Source organism: Protopterus annectens, chromosome 4.part0 (assembly GCF_019279795.1).
Source record: "Protopterus annectens isolate FY-2018-M chromosome 4.part0, PAN1.0, whole genome shotgun sequence".
Taxonomy (NCBI): Eukaryota; Metazoa; Chordata; order Ceratodontiformes; family Protopteridae; genus Protopterus; species Protopterus annectens.
In genome coordinates this window covers 1,895,066,711-1,895,088,121 of record NC_056733.1, presented here as the reverse complement: position 1 = coordinate 1,895,088,121, position 21,411 = coordinate 1,895,066,711, and the positions used below count along the sequence as shown (strand labels likewise).

General features: G+C 36.6%; 1 protein-coding gene across 2 annotated transcripts in view; it reads right to left on the bottom strand.

Annotated features, from left to right (window-relative positions):
- The window catches only part of LOC122800065 (calcium/calmodulin-dependent protein kinase type II subunit alpha), a 1,141,826-nt gene that overhangs the window by 721,066 nt on the left and 399,349 nt on the right, over window positions 1–21,411 (bottom strand). For both annotated transcript variants that reach the window (XM_044069562.1, XM_044069563.1), the window contains exon 6: window positions 19,482–19,604. In XM_044069562.1, coding sequence (XP_043925497.1) covers window positions 19,482–19,604 — 123 coding nt within the window. The remainder of the gene's footprint in view (window positions 1–19,481; window positions 19,605–21,411) is intronic.

Below are 21,411 nucleotides of genomic sequence, written 5' to 3'. Positions count from 1 at the left end.
GTGTATATACTATCTACAGTGCGAAGGCATAGCTATGGGCACATATTGTGCCAATAGCTACGCCAACGCAGTTATGACACAATGGGAGGTAGAGAAAATGTTCCCTCTGGACCTATATAAAGATAATGTGAAATTCTGTCATCGTTTTGTAGATGATATCTTTTTGGTTTGGGGGGGATGCTCCCGAGTTGAATGAAATTGTTCGAATAATACAGGGTACTACAAATTTTTTGAAATTTACAATCAACCATTCGTCTGAAGGTCTAGCATTTCTGTACAATTTTATTTCTAAAACTGACCATGGTTTGTTTGAAACAAAGGTGTATCGAAAAGAATGCTATAGAAACACACTTTTATATAGATCAAGCATGCATCCTAAGTGGACTTTTAGGAATGTAATGAAAGGGCAAGAAATGAGAGTCTCACGTCTAAGTAATAAAGAAGGTGTTTTTATGGAAGGATTATCTGAATTGGAAAATAATTTATATCAGCGAATATAAAGAAAGTGAAGTCACTCCTAAATTAGAAGAAGTAAGGATGATGAGGGCTGATGGAGCGAAACCTTATTTTTCTTCTAGGACAGCAGATGAGTCGAGTCAGGGCTCAAATGAGGACAAGAACAAAGCTGTAAACATATCTATTTTGTATACTAGTGACTTTAATAAGGTCAGGGATGTGTTCCACAAGCACTGGCCACTACTTAGGACAGACAAAAAGACCAAAGAAGTAGTAGGAGAATACCCTAGAATTTGTTTTAGAAATAGAAAAAATCTTAAACGTATGTTATCCTAAAGACACGCTTAAACCGATAAGGAACATACAAGAAGGGACACGGATATGTGCTCACTGTAGTATGTGCCCATTCATTGAACAAACTAATGAGTTTACCATCCAGGCACACGAGTGGTACATAAAATAGGGGCTACAGCTACTTGTCATAGTAAAAATATAATATATTTAGCACAATGTGACTGCTGCTTGTATTTTTATGTTGCTAAAACCAACAGAACGTTTAGAGAGAGAATTAGAGAACACATGAGTAGTATAAGGAATAGGGATGCAATGAGTGCCCTCTCCAGATATATTGAAGGTAGTGGGAAATACCATGATTTTAAGTTTATGGTGCTGGAACAACTTATAATTGGGCCACAGATAGGAAATATTAAACATTTTACAGAAAGAAGTGAGTTAAGGTGGATACTTAAGTTAAGAGCAGAGAAATGGTTTGGATTAAATGGTAGGTTTTCTATATAATGTGCCCTGGAGGCACATGGACTACTTAGGAAATAGTCTTATACATGGCAGTATAAAGGATTTGACTTTATCAATGCACTGCTGCATGTGTTATTCCTCAAATACAATGTTAAAAGAGACTTTATCTGCCTAAGTTGGTAGTAGCTCAGATGGACATAAAATATCCCATGGCACCTATTGAAAAGAGTATGGAACGTTCCCCAGTTTCCTGGGCAAATTTTCCTTAAGTACCTTCTCAGGTCTCAGATGAAAATGGGCTACTAACCGGTTCAACAAAGAATATGGAAGCTAATATGAGCATCCTCTAAATGCATCTGATTTTCCAAATTCCCTCCTTTGCACTTGCATTTTGGTTGCACAGCTATACTTTTTAAATACTATACTTTGCCCATCCATTTAAGATCCCAAGACTGTCTCATGGTGTTTAATGAATGGAAGTTCAACAAATCCAGGTTATTTTCACACTCCTTAACATCCATCTCCATGATGACCCTTGTGGCCTTCCTCTGGATGCTTTCCACATGCTTTAGATCATTTTCTTGTAGTCTCTCCAGATGTGAACTCATGAATGGAAGAGTGATAAAATAACCTTGCTATCCCTGGAGTCAATACTCGAGAGAATTAAGTGTAATACTTCAGTGGCTGTTTCTACTGCTCCATTTCCTTGTGCCTGATGGTCAAGGGCTGGCATAATTGTCAAATCTAGGGGTTCATAGTTAAACATCCCCTAACTTGTATCCAACTATCACAACTTGTTTTTGTTTCTCCCCAAAATGCATTACCAAACACTTATCTGCACTGAATCTCTGTTTTTATCTCTGTGCTTAATAGTAAGGATCCTCTTGGATGCTTTAAGTCCCCCCCAGGACTGTGAGTGTCATTTTTCTGTCAACTACAGATAGTCTCATTCTGTAAGTCATGCCTTTTGACACACAGATGAATATACAGCGTAGTTAAGAGCATACGTATCGAGGCTTGCATCACTCCACTGACTACTTCCAAAGCCACTAATGCATCCTTCTTGCTACGACCATTTCATTTCTTCCTTAAAACCATTACGCTACACATTTCATATTTTCTGTCATACATTTATGCAGTAGTCTTCAGTGTTGTACTGATTTAAAAGCCATGAAATGCAAATACACCCCTTCCACAGTTCCATAGGTGTGTACCAGGCTAAACACCTAGGACCTTTTTAAGCCTAGCCTGGTACCCTTGATAAGTGTAAGCAGGAGCTTGGGAGATGAAACATTTACAAGCAAGAACCTTGGAGATGAACCATTTACAGACTTCCAATGTCCATTGAGACATAGGTGCAAACCAGGGATAAATTTCCTTTTCCCCATCCAATTGGCCAAATTACAATTGAATTGAGTTAGGGAGGAACATTTATAAATATATCTATCTATCTATATATATATATATATATATATATATATATATATGTATGTATGTATGTATAGATAGATATATACAGGTTTGATTCTTGGCTGGTGTGCCTTCTATGCAGAGTTTGCGTGTCCTCCCTGTGGTCACGTGGGTTTCTTCTGGGTGCTCTGGTTTCCTCCCACACTCCAAAGACATTCAATAGGTAGACTGGACACTCTAAATTGGCTGTAGGTAAGAGTGTGTGTGTGTGCGTGAGTGAGTAGTGTGAATGAACTACCACAGCAGGGCTAGCCACCCAGTCCTTGGCTCAAGATGCTTGTCACCACTGAAGTGATACCCTGATCCTATGTGCAAAATGAGAAAAAGGGGATGAGGATATATATTTATATATATATATATATATATATATATATATATATATATATATAGGTCCTCTACACATGGTCAACATTTCAGAATGTCGAAGACCATATGGCCAAGACCATATGATCGACATTCGAAATGTCGACCATGTGCAACCAGCATCTCCATGCAGTGTGGAATAGTAATTCTCTTAGATGCAGTCATAATTATAGCAAAACTTAGTTTAGATATTTTTCTTTATTTATTTGAGACTGTCCTGCAATGTTGTTTTAAATATTTCCTGTGGTTTTGAGCACTGATGTCACTGCAAATATATATTTAGTGTTGTCTTGTTCTTTTATTATTTATTATTAAATATATTTACATCTTTCATTGCAGCTGATCTTTGTGAGACATATTTCAGTTTTGAGAGTACTTGCAGATTTATTTGGTGACACTGTGGGCCACTCCTAATACCCTTGTTATTGGTCAGACTATTTGTATTAATATTAATATTACACAGTAGGATTGGGCACAATTTGTTAAGGGCCTTAAAGTAGCTGCTAAGAGTTGACTGGCAGCAGTGATAACTACCATATACTCTGGGCAAAAGGGGGCATAACTATTAAACCTGTGTCACTTTTTCCTAGGTGTCCTACTTTGAGCCACCCAGCAAAATGCAAAGTTATTAAGGTGGAGTCTAGGGTTGCCGGCATATGATACGACAGTGCAGCATCATGGTGGGTCAGAAATGCCAATGCAGATGGGATCTCAAGACAGGTTATGGGTTAATGTCTTCCCAGACAGCCTCTTGTCCATCAAGCTATGCTTCTCAAGGATCACTTGAAAACCTACCTTGAGTCTTCAAAGAGGGGAGAAATGTGATGATGTGAGGTATTGCCAGCTATGTCAGGAGAAGTAGGACAATGGCTGTGCAACATATGCCAGCATAGCTAGCTGGAGTTTTGTAAAGCATTATATGTCATCTGTCTAACAAATTGATTTGTAAAGGTGTTTTTGTTGAAAATGTATTTGTAAAGTTACTTGTGTTAAAAATGTACCAACAGTGGGTTCTGCAGGACAGAAAAGAAGCAAACCTGTATGTCAGACTGTATTGTAACTGTTGAAATTAATATATTGCAACAGAGGATACTGGAAGAGAAGAGGATATTATTATTCCAGCTAACTTTGAAAAATAGTCTGAAATTAAAATACCTGGTTTATACCATAAAGATTGTATCTTACAGTTCTGATTGGTGCCAGAGAGAAGATGTCTGTTAAAACCAGGACTAGGAATCCTACTGTATTGTCATTATGGGTGAACTAGTTGCTACCTTGGAAGGGTGGAAGTTTTTGAAATGTTTTTATAGCTTCCAGATGCTAGAGCACATCTTAGCAAAGCTCAATGTGTGTGTATTTTGACACATATGCACTAGATTCAGGTTCTAGTAACAGAAGTAGTATGGGAACAAGAGTCAAGTGACCAGATGTATGTGATGTCATTCTGTAATCCAGCACTGAAATGATGTTTTAATACTAAATGAGACAGAAGTCTCAGAGCACTGTTTTGGAGCTGACTAGACCAGTCACCCACTTAATTTTGCCTTGCACTAGTAAGTGAACTAGGAGACAGTAACTCTTTAGATCAGTCAGGAAAATATAGGGAGTTTAGTTAAGTATTGTTTTCTGTATCTCAGTGAACCTTTCCATCTGTGTTATTTTTAATATTTCCTGTTATTGAAACTTTGGTGTTTATTATAAATAGATAGTTAGTAGTTTCATGTTCTTTTATTATTTATGGTTAAATATAGTTAAACTTTTCATTCTGGCTGGTCTTTCTAATAAATATTTAACCATAGAGAGTACTTATATTTATTTTATGACACTGTGGCCATTCCTGAAAGCCTTGCAGCATTGGTTTAACACTACCATTTGTATCAGTATTAATTTTACTCAGTACAATTGGTTACCTTTGTAAGAGCCTTAGAGTAGCTGGCTTTGATGAAGTGTTCTGGTGACAGTATCTACCTTATAGTCAGGGCAAAAGGGCATAGCTGGTAAATCTGTGCCAGCATTTCCCAGGAGTGTGTCTGTGTAAAAATCAAATATCAAAGAGGGTGTCTGTCAGCTACTTGTAACAGGAACACAGAGCACTGGTTTCACAGAAAGGGAGGTGGAGGATTTGGCTTGGAACACTCGGCTGAGGACTCAACTCTAAAGCTGTGGTCAGTGTGGAGTGTTATTTGTGGCCTGGTGAGAGACAGGTGAAACCCATCCCCAAGACAGGAGTGTGTTCCCTGTGTGCTCTTAAGGGAAATTGTGCTTGATGCAGAGAGCTGCATCTGAAAATACTATGTTTATTTAATTTTTTTCTTTGTTCTAAGTGATCTTCCCTCACTGGTGTCTATGGTAAGGAATGTGGTTCCTTGATTACTGGCCCAGAGCAGAGATATCACAGTGAGTACAGTGAATTATACACTGGCACACATCCAAGTAGTGAATACAGTGGTATTATTCACCAGCACACTTCCTGGTAGCGAGTACAGTGACATTATACACTGGCATATATCCTGATAGTGAGTATAGTGACATCATATACCAGCACACATCCTGGTATTAAGTATGGTAAAATTATACTCAAGGGCATAGAGTGATAGCAACTGGAACCATCTCCTATCTCATCACTTACCCTTGCAAGGACTAGAGTGACATTATACTGCAGCACATAGCCTTTTACCAGAACAATTGTGTGCCACAACATACCTCTCAGTGACCTTTCCAGATGTTATGGCATTGAATGTGTCATCCCTCCAGGATACAGGCAGATTGACATAAACACACACACACACACACACACACACACACACACACACACACACACACACACACACACACACACAGACACTAGTACTGTATGTGCTTACATCATGCAGATAAGGTGCATTCATGACTGATACCTCATTCAGGCACTGCAGGTTAATATAATATGGTAACCTGGATATAATTTTCTACCTTGTCACAAACAGATCCTTCCACTTCCATCATTAAGGTTGCCCACACTGACATATTAGAAGGCTCCTGACAGAGGGAAGGAAGCCCCTTTATGCTGACACATTCCCTGCATTCTAAGAATTTAGACTGTTGCTGTCATATTTTCAGTCACCTGCCTGAAACTAAAACTGTCTCCTGAAAACAAAAAAATCATGCCATTATTTGTTCTAGTACATTAACCACTTGCAAAAATGGTGTACTCTGCAGTGTTTCCGTTTGAGTTTCCTAGGATCATTTGTGTCTAATAATTTTTTCCCTTTATTGTAAACTTAATTATTTTGCTGGTTTTATGGCCTCGAAAGACTTATATTCATGCAATGTCTAAATTTTCTCTCTTACACTGGGTATTGTATTCCAGACAGAATAAACCAATTCTTTCTTATAGCCCAGGTTTCATATTATTTTATATGTGTGCAACATCTAATCAGCAGGTGCAAATGTTTAGCTTTTAAAATGTCTAAATTTAGCAGGCTTCATTTAGGTGAAAATAATTCAAAAATCAGCCTAGATCTTAAGAGCTGTAATTAGCTGTTTCTAGCTGTTTTTCAACAGAATAAACCACTTAAGTACCTTGCAACATTTTTAAACTGCAAATGCTGCTATTATTGCTCAATAAGTGAGAACATTTACATAGCTTAGGGGCTATAAACTAAATCTATAAGTATCTTTGCAACAGAAGATGAACATCCTAGCCAAGAATCATAAGACTATTAAAATGTATTACCATAAAATATACATGATAAGTTAACACAAAATCACAACACAGAGAATAATGCAAGTTCTTCCATGTTTATGAAATGAAATTGTACTCAACATAAGTAACGGGCAGAGTTTTGTGTTTAGTCTCTCTTTAAGTGTGCAAAATGATATATTAATAAGGACTTACTCTACTCCCTCCCATCTTCATTTTTGTTGACAAATCTGAAAAAGGGCAACATCTGGTAGCCACTTTCTGAACAGATGGCTTCCACTACCCAGATGTTAACATACCTTGTAAGGTATAATAAAATATCTGAAATTGCATCCATGCTAATAAGCATTTGAAACTCTGCCCCTAGACTCATTTTTCACTCTGAATAATTACTGCATCTTCATTTGTCCACAGCACACTGATGTACCCAGAATATCTGTGCTGTTCTCTAGTTACTGTACAGTAGGCACCAAAATGCACTCATTAAGCTGTGACACCACTGCTCCACATCTCACATTTACAATATGAACTCTCTTGGACCATGATTGCTTACAGGTAGGATCAATTTTCCAGCGTTTTTCTTTAACATGTTACATTTCACATCATTGGTAACCAGCAGTAAAACAGCAAGCACCAAGCAAAATGATTCTTTATTGGCTAATTGCACATGTATTCATGTATATTACAAAGTGGGATCACTACTGGGATCTACTGATCCACTGTGTTGTGCTATGAAATATGCAGAACCATAAAACCACTATGACCTACCATGCAACAAAAGAAAAATACATACAGTAAGTACATGACTGCTAACCAAAGTGTCAGGGAAATATCCTGGAGAAACTCCTTGGTAAAGACTGCAAAATTACTTACTATTAGACAGGAATCTCTAACACATGTAATGCCATTACTGCTAAATTCACTTCCCCTTCCTTCTTTCCTCTAAGCTACCTCAAAAATGTGCTTTGGTTTTCAAAATGTTATCCTCTAGAAAGAATTTCTCCTTCAAGCACTGGAAGATGTGTCTTTTGATATCTGTTATTATACATGCATTAAGTGATGAAAATTTGGGGGTAACAATTTTGTTTTATGTTAACTGTTGTTTACCATATAAATGTGTTGAGCATTTCGACACTTTACAGTCTATAACCCTGGTCTGAGGCAAGGAGTGAGTTAGAGGAATATTAACAAGATAATGCAAATAATGTGACAAAGAATTGCAATATATGTAATACTTGTGACACAGTGCTGTCTGTGGTGCAAGTTTTTACATATGAAGTCATATCCAGAGAATACGTATAGAGTAATATTTGAGTCTGCAGACTACTCATGTCTTTAAATATATATACTATACAATTAATATACCTGACTGCAGATTATCTTAAAGAATGTTGCAGGAATAGAGCTGAGTTGAAAAGAAATAGGAATGTTGAGTGAGATATGTTCTAGACATGGAAGGTGAAGATGGATGTTAGAAAAAATGGCCTTGTATGGACAGATGTGCTTATACTTTAGTTCTAAAGGCATGGTGGTCTCAGGTACAGTATAGCTCATTAAGAAGTTAATTACACAATGGAAGATCAAAGAAGACACATTTCCTTCTACAGAAGTTTATCTTGGTTTGTTATAGTACTCCATACAGTAACATCGTCCTTCAGATGAAACATTAAACTGAGGGCCTCATCTCAAGCTGGTGGTAGTCTCACGTGGATGAAAATGATCCCAAGGCACCTATTGAAAAGAGCAAGGTAAATTCCCTCATGCCCTGGTCAAATTTGTGCTAGAAGAATGTGTGTTACCTTAGATCTGCCCTGAAAAGAGGCTAATAGCCTAGTGGGACTAATCCGGTTCACAAAAGATAAAAAAATAAATAAATAAAATCTACTAATGCTTCTTCCAGTGTAAGGTAGTTTGCAAACATAAAATTAATAACACTGACTATGTGCACATACAAAAAAGGCCTACACACATCTGTAAAGCTAACCCAGATTCTCTGTCCCCTTTCACGTATAACTCTTGCTTTCCTCAGCCTCTAACATCACTACACTCATTTCTCATTACATACTGCTATTTTTCTCTTCCTACTACTGAATCCTGCTATCCTTTTTCTGTTGTCGGCTATAGTCAAGGCACTCTATAGGAATGTCTTAAGTCTGACATGTATAAATATGTGTTCATTTAATATGCTCTGTGTATTGTTACATACACAAGGGCACCCTTCTACTAGTGCAATTATAATGAAACAAGTTCTTTTTAGAACTTTGAGGTGCACAGGGAATTTTACTTTCTCCCTTGGAGTTTTGAGTGTGATTGGCAGCAGATGGAGTCAGTAAAAGTGTGTATTTACACTTATAAGCTCCCCAGTTTGAGTTAAAGGCTTCAGACTGTTTATTTTATGCTTTTTCAGCTTCTCCTTTAGTTCTTTCAACAGCACTAAAGCCGCAATAAGTTTTTTTTTATTATTATTTGGACTGCGCCTCTCTCAAGTCTTTTTTGAAGACTTCTGAGATACACAGGGTGTTTTAATTTATCATGACTAGTGGAAGAAAGCAGGTGAAGTGGAGGACATTACTAATCCAAGGTAAATCTTTGTTTACTATTGCATATACTAGTACAATACTTTGTTATAAGTTTTGTTTCAAGCAATCCTTTGCTGGGGCATTTTGTGTAGTTGGTGTCATTATCAACAGAGATATGATTGATTCAATTGCTAAATTCAACAGCATCTCTGCCTAGTCATTCTCCATGTAATTGACTATCACATATATATTGCTGCAATATTTATTCTGAAGAACAATGTTACTGTGTGGAGTACTAAAGAAGATGCTATGTAGAGAACTACAGAAAGTCATGTGTGGAGTAATACAGAAGACACCTTGTGGAGAACTACAGAAGATACTGCTGTCTGGTAATTGATAACTTCTTGAACAGCACTTGGTATGTTGGGAGTACTACAGTAAATACCGCTGTCTGGTAATTGATAACTGCTTGAACAACACTTGGTATATTGGGAGTACTACAGAAGATACTGCTGTCTGGTAATTGATTACTGCTTGAACAGCACTTCGTATATTGGGAGTACTACAGCAGATACCGCTGTCTGGTAATTGATAACTGCTTGAACAACACTTGGTATACGGGGAGTACTACAGCAGATACTGCTGTCTGATAACTGATAACTGCTTGAACAACGCTTGTTATATTGGGAGTACTACAGCAGATACTGCTGTCTGGTAATTGATAAGTGCTTGAACAACACTTGGTATATTGGGAGTACTACAGCAGATACCACTGTCTGGTAACTGATAACTGCTTGAACAACACTTGTTATATTGGGAGTACTACAGCAGATACCGCTGTCTGGTAATTGATAACTGCTTGAACAACACTTGGTATATTGGGAGTACTACAGCAGATACTGCTGTCTGGTAACTGATAAGTGCTTGAACAACACTTTGTATATTGGGAGTACTACATCACATACTCTGTCCGGTAACTGATAACTGCTTGAACAACACTTGGTATATTGGGAGTACTACAACAGATACCGCTGTCTTGTAACTGATAACTGCTTGAACAACACTTGTTATATTGGGAGTACTACAGCAGACACCGCTGTCTGGTAATTGATAACTGCTTGAACAATACTTGCACCTTACTGAACACAGAACAATTTAGTTCTTACTGTGGAAATGACCTCATTGATAAGGGCTGCTGCCTTCTGATCTGTCATTTTTTAACTGAGAGTGATTATGCCTGTAACACATTTTCATACTTTATTAAATTGTATAAGAATACGAGGGAAAAGAGCTTGAATGTAGTGAAACTGAAATATTAGTCTCTCTCATTTCTTAATTTAAATCTACTACCTGCTGTATTTTGGATTGCAAAGTATTAGACTCTGCTGCTGGTGAAGAGGATAAACTTGCCAATAGCAATTGCTTGCATCTTCCAAGAGGAGGAAAATAAATCTTCTAGTCTCTGACAAGGATAAAGTTTCACCTAATCTAGCTATACAAACAGCTTGTAATTCAAATAATGTTAGCATTGCCAAAAAGTGTAAATGTAGGCACGATTCAGACATGCTAAATGTGCTCAGTGATAGTAATTATGGGATATGATGTACTATTGGGGAGTAACCTGAAGCAAACTAATGTTTGAAATCCATGTACTATGGGGAGTGCAGTCTCATAGTGATTTCCCAGTTGTTAGCCATTTTAGATGACCATATCTAAAACATTGGTGAAATTTAAAATCTGGAAGTTTGCAAAAGCCAGGAAAGTACAGTTGTTAAAAAAAAACATAACAGTTGATGTATGAGTAGACAGATGGGACATATCTTGCCATTTGTGCAATGGGCATACTTATTGGCAGAAGTATGTGATTCTGTAGCCAGTAGCCTAGATACTCCCCAGAGTGGATTAAATTTCCATGAGGCTTTATGTAATGCATTTCTGACAGCATGTATACAGATTCAGAAAGTGAAGTGATAGCTGTGTATATTTTTAAATAAGAAAAAAAGAAGGAAAACAGAGAAACTAGTGGTCGTAAAACTTTTTTGATGTGCTCAGTCACAATCATTCCCAAAAATCATAGTGGTGAGGTTGGAAATAGACAGATTCCTATGCTTGCTCATTTTTTATTATTTTTAAACAAGAACACCTCATTGCTGTCTCCATTAACAATCTGGAGTCCACTGGATCCAGCAGTTTTTTTAACCAAGATTTTGAGTCTGTAATGAATATGGGAAAATATTTTTTTCTGGTATTATTTATTATCAACTGGTTAAAGGTGCACAGTTGTATAGTAACAAAGAATTTTTGTAAGTCGGTCTGCTGAAATGTGCTAGAACAAAATATAAAAGTGTTAACTGTGCATAACATGGATTCCAATTATTTTACATCAGTTGTGAAGATGCAGATAAAGTAAAGAAAGTCAGAACTGTGAAATACAGATCCTCTAAAAAGGGTACATATTGCTGTTTTGGCAGGGCATCAGTGTAAAATATATATGCATATATAGATACAGAAATCTCTCTCTCTATTCAATATATATATATATATATATATATATATATATATATATATATATATATATATGGGTCTACTTCAGAAGATCGACAGACCATTTGATTGACATTCATTTGGTTGACAACCAGTATTCAAGGCACTTAACAGGGATTTGCCCCTCTTCCCAATGTTGTGTGACCCTGGAGTTGATATATATAGTTGGGGGGGTGTGGGGGGTGAAGCCCCTCATCTATTTTCATTTAAAATGTGTAGTTTTTCTTGTATTTTCATGCTTTTAAACGAAAATAAGTGGGGGGCTTCACCCCCCCACACCCCACCCATTGGGAGGGCTGTGCCCCCCACAACCCCCCTAACTATATATATATCAACTCCAGGGTCACACAACATTGGGGAGGGGGGCAAATCCCTGTTAAGTGCCTTGAATACTGGTTGTCGACCAAATGAGCTGTCGACCAAATGAATTTCGATCAAATGGTCTGTTGATCTTGTGAAGTAGACCCATACATACATATATATATATATATATATATATATATATATATATATATATATATATATACATATATATGTATATGTACGTGTATACATGTGTGTGTGTGTGTATAAGAATGATAAGTAATGAGTTAGAGAGTAAGATCATGAAAATAATATATCACAGGCAGATGCTGGAATCAGTTAACATGGTAAATTTAGAATAAACAAAATAAACATTTAAATGATTCTTGCATGGTTAAAGTTCCAAATGCTTAGCATCCATAAACACAGATTAATACAAATTTAGTTTTAATTTCAACACCAGGTCTGGAGGCATATGCAAGCAACACACAATTAAACAGCAACAGTGTGGCTAGCAGAGTTGAATAATTAAATATACGCCTGAGTAACACATGCATTCATTCTCTTGATTACACCCCCAAGTATATTTGCACAGGCTATTTGACTTAGAGCACAATGACCTCAGCAAACCTATGATACAGTGCTAATACATTCTTATTCATTATATCTCAGTGGGGTCCCACTGCTACAATCAGTGTTAAGGGGCTTCTAAAGCCTCCATTATTTACTTCCTCCATTTTACTTCTTTCTTTCTTTCTACACCCCCCACCCCCACAAAGTTCTTTGTGTACCATGAAGTACTTTATGGAGCCAATAGCGTGCCATCCATCTCCTTTCTGTATCAACTGGTATATTTTCATTAATCCACTTCCAAAAACTGTACATTAATTAAGAGAAGACATAATACATACTCCACACATACAAAGCTTTCTAAATATATCATTATCTGCAAATGCATACATTTCCACATAATTATTTCCACAAATTTCTCTCTGTTAACCAACTTAGGTAAGGACATAATCAAGTTAATTATACTTGATAGCCTTCAAAAGTACCTACCTTCTGTTTCTACCTCTAAACTGATAATAGGTTGCTATCACATTTTTTTTGGTGGGGGGGGGGGCTTTGCTCCAGTAAGAGCCATTCTTTAATCTAGCTGAATAATATATGCACAAGCTATCATGCTAACAGCACTTGTGAAAGCACCCAATTACCAAATGATTGTGCAGGTGCTTAAACACAAATGCTAGTGAGTTAACAGTGCACTAATAATCACAACACTGGTTGTCAGTGAAGTAGGGTTTAGCCCTGACCAGTGCGGTTAACCTACAAGACTGAAGCCCCATGCTGGGAATATTTTTCCTTTGAGGGTGAAGATGGAATGAATACATATTGCTGGAAGCCCCATGACTAATGTGGTTTGCCTACAAAGTTAAAGCTGGAATGACTACATTTTGCTGAGACTCTGCAAACTCTACTCTAATTCACCTTTGATTGGAGGGTTGTTGGTATTCTAATGTGAAATCAATTGATATAAAATATATATTTCTCATCTTTTATTAAAACAACTTTATTATGCAGTGGTCTTCTTTTCACTAAAATTAATGTATCCAGACATCTGCAGGTCAATTGTTAACATTTTCTTGTGGAATGAGTTGTGCCCCCTATAACCACCAGTTTGGAAGGCTTTGCTCCAGCATCAAACTTATCTAATATAACAAGCTCAACTGTTATATTAAGATGGGAAAAGGAGCAAAATTCAGTAAAAAAATTAAACAAATTTTCGATTTCAATAAAATGAGGGAATCATCCTGTCCGTCACATTCACTAGTTAAGTATACACATATATCTGTACCTGCTCACTCTGATAGAAAGGCTCTCTTTTTAACTTGTACTAGTGGTGTTGTGGCATTAAATGACTACAGTTGTAATTGTTTATGTAATGGAGATAACAGACCTTGGTTTGCTGTTGAATGCAGACCGTCTTCATTCCAGAAGCAAAGTTACTTTTTCTGTGATGTATGTTTATGTACTTATTATCAGTTCTTGATGGCAGTTAGTTTGAGCAGTTTTAATCAGTTTGCTGAAAGGATCTTTTTTGCAGTATTAAGTGTGAATGAATGCAACTAGAGGATCCATTTTTAGCCATGTCTGAAGGTTACTTTTAGAAGTGGTGTATAATCTTTAACAAGGCTTCACTGAGAAATAATCACTCATGCCAAATGAATGATATGATTGTAACCTTATTTGCCTTTTATGTTATTGTAAAACTACATAATTGTTAAAGTCATGCCTTCTCATAATGGATTTTACTATAAGTAGAACATGGCACATAAAGCAATGTGAGGAATATTTTTCATCACTATGCCAATTTAAAGCATTTGTTATCAAGTACTCCTTTATTTTATTTATGCGTTAGCCAGGAGGACTACTCTGTTGCACCTTTTCAGCCATGACCTGGGCCACTGGCATAAAATACAAACACCAATACAAATTCAGGTGTACTTTCAATACCACACAATGCAAAGGTGTTACAAGAGTACCAATTGTGGATGTTATAACCTAAAACACTAAATTACAGTTAAAATATCAACAAACTCATGGTAGATGTGTCAACAACACTTATGGCAGCTAAATCACACAGAAAAAATCTGTTTCAGTTACAATACCAACATCCGTGTTGCAGGCATGTTCATCTGGCTAATGCAGTGCCAAAAAACAGCTCTGTGGCACCTATAACAACACTATAAATTCAGAGGAACATTAAACACAAATATTGAATACCAGTGCTGAATGTCAGAACTGCATGACAGTGTAGCATGAGAGAGTAACATGGTGATAAAAGAAGGAAATGCCTTTGTCACCCATTGTCTTCCCAGCACTAACATGTATACTCAGCCTGCTCTTCAATTTCAACCATTGCTGCACATTTTTTATTTTGACCTAAAGCTAAATCTAGCAGGTAGGGCAGACTTTACTAAATGCCCTCTTACCTCATACTAAATTAAAGGATGGAGTACTGATCCACTCAGTACTCCACAATTCACTTCTCTAATCATTGACATCACCCCCATCACTATAATTCTGTGTGTTTTACCCTATAACCATGCATCATTCTAGTTATGCAATCTCTGTCTTAATCATAGCCACTGCAGTATTCCCAGCAGCCACCTGTGCAGGACAGAGTCAAAAACCTCAGTGAAGCAAGTACACCATGCCATCTGATGATCCTCTGCTCAGTTTCCTGGTTACCCAGTCATAACAAACACTTGATGTCAAATGGCATCAGAAATACTTGGTCTAGAGATCTAAACTTCTTCCTCAGCATTAACAGAATGGTTTAGAGGGACAGGTACATCTGACAGATGATACGGCTACTCTAACAGACTCCCTATCCATATAAAACAAAGCTCATCCCTGTCCATATTCAAGCACAACTTGAATTTATGGATGGATATTAGAAAAGTTACCCCTAAACTGCCTCCTGTACTACTAAGTGTCAGAGGCAGCTCATAAATTCTTTATACCATGCATTGGCACCCTCAAATTATCTTTGGCATGATCTCAGTTATTCCCATTTGAGGTAATATATAATTATCAGCCACTGGATGGATAAGGCTAATCTAACTTCAAATGGGCTAGGTTAATTCAAGCGTCAACATGGAAACTGACTAGGCTTAAAGGGGCCCATAAAGGCAACTAGCTTTTTACTTACCTATGAACATACAGAATTGGGCCAGGTTTGACTTGCTCCTTGTAGCCATTTATACTTGATATTTTGCTGCTTGAGACTACTGTCTTCTAGAAAAGCAACTGTCCATTACTTTAGTGATCTTTTCTGTAGCTTTCCCCATGACTAGTCAGAGTCTCTGCCAGATCATCTAGTGCCCCAGGAACACCACCAGACTAGTGCCCCACTATTGATTGCACCCACAGCAGTTTATACCCAGGACAGCTACTCCCTTCACCCAGTCTTAATTATGTCTCTGCCAGTATTGTTAGAATAATAGCCCTTTATTTCCGCAAATGTCTCCTGTCTTCTTAGCCAAACTCCTTATACTGTATAGTATTGCTACACAGCCATACACAGAATCACTACTCTTTATTAATCCATTGTATTTGCCTCCTAGATTTTCCTTCCATCTATGGCTTGAGTATCTTCTTCCCTTTCTAATTATGTGACACCCATCTGTCTTAATTTACAGGTACAATCACTGGGATTTAATTTTCTAATCTAGCAATAAGTACTGCTGTCCATTCTTGGCCAAGATGGAGCCTGTCCCTACTACAAATCTGGTCTGTCTTTTAGATCTGTCCCCATCTTCACAAGTTCTTCTTCTCTCTATCTACTCCCTAATCCTCATCTTCCTTGTTATGTTGGCTGCAGAAACAAGTAGCTCTTCTGAAAAGGTGTCCACATCCATGGTGGCCATAAAGTATCACATCTGAGAAGACTTCACAAATTCGTTGTCCTTAAATTTCTCCACAGTCTCAAACATACATATATACATACATGCATACATACATGCATACGTAAATCTAGTTAAGAGCTGAATAATACATCTGATTTATGCTTCACTGTGAGTACAGTAGCTGATGACTCTGAAAAGGTACTGTCTGCAGCATTTCTCAATGTTGTTGGGAAGGGTTCCTTTAAAGTATTTAAGTTTTCTACTTTTCCTGAAGAGACGAAAGACAACATAACAGCAACTAGAAAAAATTCAAGAATTATAACAAATTTAGAGAGAACTTGCAATTTATTAACCATTTGTTTCTTTCCAAAGTACAAGGTTCCACAATGAGTATTATTAATGCCTTCCCTATTCATAAACTAAAGAATCACAGCAAAAATTGTGAATTTGGTGAGTTGCATGGTTTGTTCATAAAAAGTAGTTTGTGTAATAAGAAACAATGAAACAGTGGATAGGCTTTAAAAAAGTCCAAATGATCTAGCAAAGAAAATCTATTGCACAATGTGAAAACGGGTCTACTTCACGATGTTGAAAGCTACGCTAGTTTGTTTTTATTTATTTATTTTAAACGTTATTCGATGTTTTCCTACATCGATCACTAGAGGTCGACCTTTAGTGATTCGATGTAGTAAGATTTCGATAACATGATATTGACGCCGTGAAAACAAATGTAGGAAAAAGATGTGGGAAAGATAACACGAGTTATATAAAATGGCAAAAGGGAAAAGTAAATAAACTAGTCTAACAACCATGGAGATAAGAAAGCTTTGAGGTATATACAAAATATTATGCTATTGAAATTCAAGCCTCATATACTAGATGTGGCCACAAGCACAAAAAAGCTCTTTTCTACCTTTACCAATTGTTTAGAATTTATAGTAGAAAGAAACATTTTTTCAAAGATGTGTAAAAGCAACAACATATGTACAGAAGAATCTGGATGTTGTTGAACAGAAATATGAAAATTAACTGTTTGCTGAGGCATATATCTCCAGTACAAAATGGATATGGTTATTGGGATCTGCCATCATGTGGATGCTATGGGGTAACAGTTCTTTAGAGTAAATGTTTCGTTCCTTAGAATATAATGACAATAGTTGCACCTACCACATTTGTTCGTACCTAACTTCAGTGCAGGTTTGCGCTTTTCTAGCACCTCCTTCAGGTTACTGTACACTTTGTAGACAAATGTGGGTTTGTCTCCTAAGTAGTGGTGCAAATCATTGCCAAGTTTAAGAATGGCCCAATTATGGGTGATGATCTCCTTAACCAGAGTACTAAGTCCATCGAGTTTAATGGTCATCCCAAGGGAAAAGTTCCCAATATCGGCCAATAGGTGAGGTTTCCCCAAAACACATATAAACTTGATTTGAGTATGAGTTGTTAGTTCTGATGAAGTCCTGGAATGGACAAATATATATGTGTGTGTGTGTGTGTGTGTGTGTGTGTGTGTGTGTGTGTGTGTGTGTGTGTGTGTGTGTGTGTGTGTGTGTGTGTATGTATGTATATATATATATGTGTGTATATATATATATATATATATATATATATATATATATATACATATATATATATATATATATATAGATATATATCTAATGATTCAAAAGAGAACTGAAGAATCTAAACTGGTATATTAGAAGAACTGTTTGGAAGCAACAAAGACTGAACCAGTGCAGATCTTAAGAATTTTAGTTATGCCTTGATTTAAAAAAGGAGTTTGTTCCTGTTGTTGTTGTTTGGCTTTTCCTGGTTAGGGGTTGCCACAGTGGAACTCCGGTCCGCTAATGATTGGCAGTAGATTTTTATGGCGCCATGTTGCCAGCCCGACACCCAACCTTCAGCGAAGGTATGCCCATTCACCCATGTCTTTCGGAGGCCACTCGACCATGGGGAGGACATGCAGACTCCAAACAGAAGACACTCCAGCCGAGAATCGAACAGGAGAACCTCTTGCTGTGAGGCAACAACGCTACCGCTGTACCACCGTGGATCCTGTCATGGCATTTAAAAACCAAATATATGGAGGAATTTAAATAAGAAAAAATGTAAATGGATAGTTTCAATAGTTGATTATGATACCAAAGACTAAAGTTCAATTTATTAAAATGTTTTTAAATCTGTGCAAAAGTTATCTTTTTTTGGTGTAAAAACAACCAATGATATGATTAGTGTAAGTTAAGATTAACTGCAAATGATCAGAAAATGATCTGAATGTGCCTGTATTAGCTAGCTAAGTAGATACTAATTAACAACTATTGCATAATATATATGGTTGAAACCTGTGAATAAACAGCAGGAATTTAGTTTCTCAAGTGAAAGATCAACTAAAAAGTAAACAGGTGATTGCCTGACGTTCCTAAATGCATGACGTACAACAGCATAGTTGGAGGCATACTTGGGGGTCTCACTTATAGGTCAGAGTGGGAATCTGGGCCAAAGAGAATCTGCAGTCTTAGATTTTGACTTTATCTCTAGTTCATTGCTGGAAGGGTGATATAGGCTGTATATACGTGTTGGAGAAAATCTAGAAAGTACCGTTTCAGTTCCTTGGAAAAGCCAAGGGAGCTGTTGTTGCCATTTTCCTTTTAGATACACAGAATAAAATGTGTAACTTTTTGTGTCTATTGTCTCCACTGTTTCTTTGAACTTACAAAAATATGTCAGTGGTAACCTTAGATAATAACACATGGCTACAATACATTTCTTGTTATGTGACAACATATTTTTTCTAGAAGCTGATAGTTAATAAACAATGGATGCTAATCATATTTTCAATGACTCAGGTGTGTAATAAGTGTTCAGGCAAACATCTGAATACACTACATATAGTAAGCCATCTTCAGGAATGCTCTGTCAGGTAGCTAGCAGTTGTAAAAAAAAAAAAAAAAAAAAAAATCAAAGAATAAGTCCTACCGATATCCAAGGATGCTTGAGTGCTTCAGAAGCAGTGATCCTTTTGGCTGGGTTGATCGTTAACATTTTGTTGATGAGATCTTTGGCTTCAGGGGTGACTGTGTCCCACTCTGGAGAAGGGAACTAAACAAAAGTGACAAAATCATGCATTATGTTTCATATGTTTAACATATTAGTTTGTAGCCAACAAGTCATAGCATTTATTGATCTTATAATTCTGTACATACGGTATGAAGCAGATAAAGAACCATAGTCATACAAATCTCCATTTATCACTTTTCCTGGCAAACCAGCTTTGCTTATTATATCATTTCTAGAAATGAGGGCAGTGATACCTCACCTATGAGCATAATTTCATGATTAATGTGGCTAGGCATGCACCATTTTGTTCTTATTTCTGGCTTTTCTTTTTAATATAATGTTATTAGCTCCCAGAACTCCCAACATCGCAACATCACTGTCCGCTGTTATTAAATAATTGCTATGAAACAACCATAACGTCAGACAAGAATCTAAAAATTACAACATAAGCCCATAAGGCACATCGGCAAAGTACATTTTTAGACCACCAACACAGCTCTCCTTGAGTATAGATATTTTAAAAAAGGCTGAATCATAAAACCTAAAATCCCCTTGAATATAAGTCATTTAACCAAAGCTCAGATAATCAAAACTTGATTGGAAAAAAATTATGCCAAACAGGCAACTGGAAATACATTTTATACGTGGGGAGCAAAGGCCTCATTACCCCCACCCTCCCACAAGAAGGGGTCTACATTTAGACACCTGCCAGTCATTGTAATTAACCTGAGGGCCATTCCTATGCTTGAATTAAAAATGGTTTATGAATTGCCTACTCAGTTTATCAGCCTTGACCAAATTTAGTCAAACAGTTCTCAATAGAACAACTCTCTACCAGTCAACAACTTAATGTATCTTAATGTTTTATCAGTTAGTAAGCCAAGTAGGAATGCCTCTCATTCTCAATTAATTTAGTAGACTCAGCATTTGGTTTACTTTTGGGATTTTCAAATGTTTCATTTTGTGCATCAAGTTTACTGAAATCAACCAAACTAGTACAGTAACTGAACAGTTAAAGCATGTGTTTGAATTTTTTTTTGTCAGCTTTCCCTTTAAGAAGTTAACAACTGTTAAGGAGAAAGTACAATATAAAATGTCATTGTCCAAGTCTATAAGGTACTTCTTTAAGCCCTGAGATATTTAAATATCCCTAACATGCACTTTTTCAAGTAATAAAACTTTTAAATAAGCCCATTTGGCATTTCCTATTTAAGATTTTTAAATACATATATAATTCACAGTTTATTGCAGCTTTTATTTATAATCCTGAAGATTGTAGGATACCTTCCATACCATGGCTAATTATTAGGATTTGATAAACAATACCTACATTTTGATGTCTGAAGCTCAAAGGTTTTTAATTAAGCTCCTGCTTAAAAATGGCAGCATCTTGCTTTAATTTTGTGAAACAATTAGTGATGATAATTTTATATTCTTTTTGGTGCTCCCGCAAGCCATTCAGTCTATCTCATGACCTCATTGTCCATTTGCTTCCCCATCTTAGCCAACTGTGCCCACTATAGGTGTCAAGGTGAGTGGCAAGTGATAAAGGGCCATCAAATAAAACAAACCCTCTGAAAAAAGCAGCAAAAAGGGAAAATTCTACCAATTCCACTTTATTTACCTGTAACAAACGGATTGAGTGCTTTCATACACTTGTAACACAACTTCATTTAAATCCAAGTTACAGCTAAAAAAATCAGTTTAAATACCCTAGGATTCAATCAATTATTTAATTAAACACCCACCCTAATTAATTCTCAAAGACTCAGTAAAAAATTAATTTAAATAACATATATTGTGTTTCCTCCACATACCAACAACAAATAAATTCTTAAAACAATACTAA